General features: G+C 35.5%; 1 protein-coding gene across 1 annotated transcript; it reads left to right on the forward strand.

Annotated features, from left to right (window-relative positions):
* Positions 1 to 378: 378 nt before the first annotated feature.
* LOC110036818 (protein FAR1-RELATED SEQUENCE 5-like) lies at positions 379 to 1,783 on the forward strand. The gene is made up of 2 exons (XM_020741351.1): positions 379 to 471; positions 1,091 to 1,783. Exons 1-2 carry the CDS (start codon positions 379 to 381, stop codon positions 1,781 to 1,783), a joined length of 786 nt encoding a protein of 261 aa, XP_020597010.1.
* The last annotated feature ends 172 nt before the right edge of the window (positions 1,784 to 1,955 follow it).

The following is a 1,955-nucleotide window of genomic DNA, read 5'->3' on the forward strand; positions in this document are numbered from 1 at the left end:
AAATTTTGTAATCCTTCTTTTGCTTTCCTCTTAGATGGGAAAAATTATTCGGTCCGACGACCGCATGTTCTCTGCATGCGGTAGCGAATGGAAAATTAACACGTGTAATGGTGGGCCCTCAGTGAAGAGAAATAAGCAGAATGCGTGACCCGACCCGAACTCCGCCCAATAACCGGAAAAAGCGTATATTTGTGCTTATGGAATCCCGCCAAATTTAGCATTTGGACATTTTCGATCCCGCCAAAGATTATTAGTGTCTTATGGATGTAGATTTTTTTTATTTTCTCGTCTGTTAGTAGTTGACGAGTAGGGCAGAGCTCGTCTGTTAGTATTCGATTAGTATGGCAGAGTTCTTATTCTGTGTCGAGACCACATTAAATGGATTTCTCATTCGACCAAGAAATGTTGATGGAATCTGAGAATGATGATGATCAGCTTGGATCATTAGCTGAGTCCGGAAGTATTCCTCAGGTAGAGTTCTTTCTTATGTTCTGTGTGCTGCGATTAATGGCTTCCAAATGATAGTATTGCTGGGCTTGGATGGTTTGATTATTATATTATTTGATTGTTAAGTTAATTTGTAAGTGTTATCATCGTGTTTAAGTTGTCGTAATGGTATTATCTTTCTGGTATTATTGTGGTTGATATTGTTTTTTTCTGATATCATTTGGGTCTTATTTAGGTTTTATCATGGGTTTATTATGGTGTTATTATGATTGTATTATGGTAGTATTTATGAAATATAGGCTTTCAAGAGTGTGTGTGTTATTATGGTATTATTACTGTAGTATTATGGTTATATTACATATGATGGTGTTATTTATTGTTGTATCTAATTAGTGTTTTTAACAGTGTTATGTTAAAGTGTTATTTTGGTGTTATAATTGTTTTATTATGCTAGTATTTTTTTATTTTTATTTTTGAAGTATACTTTTGTGTTATTATGGTATTATTTTTGTGGTATTATGATTGAATTATGTATTATGTTGTTATTGATTTATCATTTCGTACCAGCATGATTGTATTTACTAATTGGTTACGTTGAAGTGTTCTTTTGTCAATCTAATGGTGGAATGTTTGAAAGTTGCAGCTCCCCAAGCCTTTAACTGTGTGCATTGATCCAAATGCGGATAGTTTGCTTTGCACGGTGGTTCATAATGAGAAGGAAGCCTACGAAAATTATTGTGCATATGCACACCATATTGGATTCACTATGCGAAAGGACCATGTTGGTTTTTGGCCTAATTCAAAAATGATTAAGACAAAGGATTTCATTTGTGGCAAGGTTGGTTTCAAGAAAGAATTGAATAACAATGTTGCGGTGAAGTACAGAAGAGGGGACACAAGGACTGGTTGTCCAGTCATGATCCGATATGTCGTCGATGTAGAAGGTAACTGGTCGGTTAAGAAATTTATAAAAACTCATAACCATCCTTTGGCGGCAGACGGTGACAAACATCTATTGCGTTCCAGCAGAAAAATGGGTGATGTCAGTGCACAAGTGCTCAAATCGATGACAAAATCAGGGATCAAAACAAGCGATGCCTTTAGTTTTCTGGCTACAGAATTTGGGGGTGTTGAAAATCTTGATTACACGAAGAGGGATGCTTATAATTTCATACAAAGAGAGAGAAATAGTATAATTGAAAATGGGGACGCTAATTCTCTACTTAGATTGTTCACTGAGAGGCAACCAGAGGATACGATGTTTGCATGGGACATCCAAATTGATGAGTCTGGTAGTTTATTGAATTTCTTTTGGAGTGATCAGATTCTTGTATGATTGTTTTGGGGATGTCATAATTTTTGACACAAGTTATAGATTAAATAAATACAATTTATGTTGTGCTCCTATTGTTGGTGTGAACCACCACTGGCAGAACGTTCTATTTGGAGTTGGCTTTTTGTCAGACGAAACAGTTGAATCATTCAAGTGGCTATTAAAATCATTTATT

The sequence above is a fragment of the Phalaenopsis equestris genome, unplaced genomic scaffold, assembly GCF_001263595.1.
Source record: "Phalaenopsis equestris unplaced genomic scaffold, ASM126359v1 Scaffold211163, whole genome shotgun sequence".
Taxonomy (NCBI): Eukaryota; Viridiplantae; Streptophyta; class Magnoliopsida; order Asparagales; family Orchidaceae; genus Phalaenopsis; species Phalaenopsis equestris.

Coding starts and splice junctions, on each gene's coding strand:
- LOC110036818 (XM_020741351.1), top strand. CDS start 379: ATGGATTTCTCATTCGACCAAGAAATGTTGATGGAATCTGAGAATGAT. Junction 472..1,090: donor AGTCCGGAAGTATTCCTCAG/GTAGAGTTCTTT, acceptor TGAAAGTTGCAG/CTCCCCAAGCCTTTAACTGT.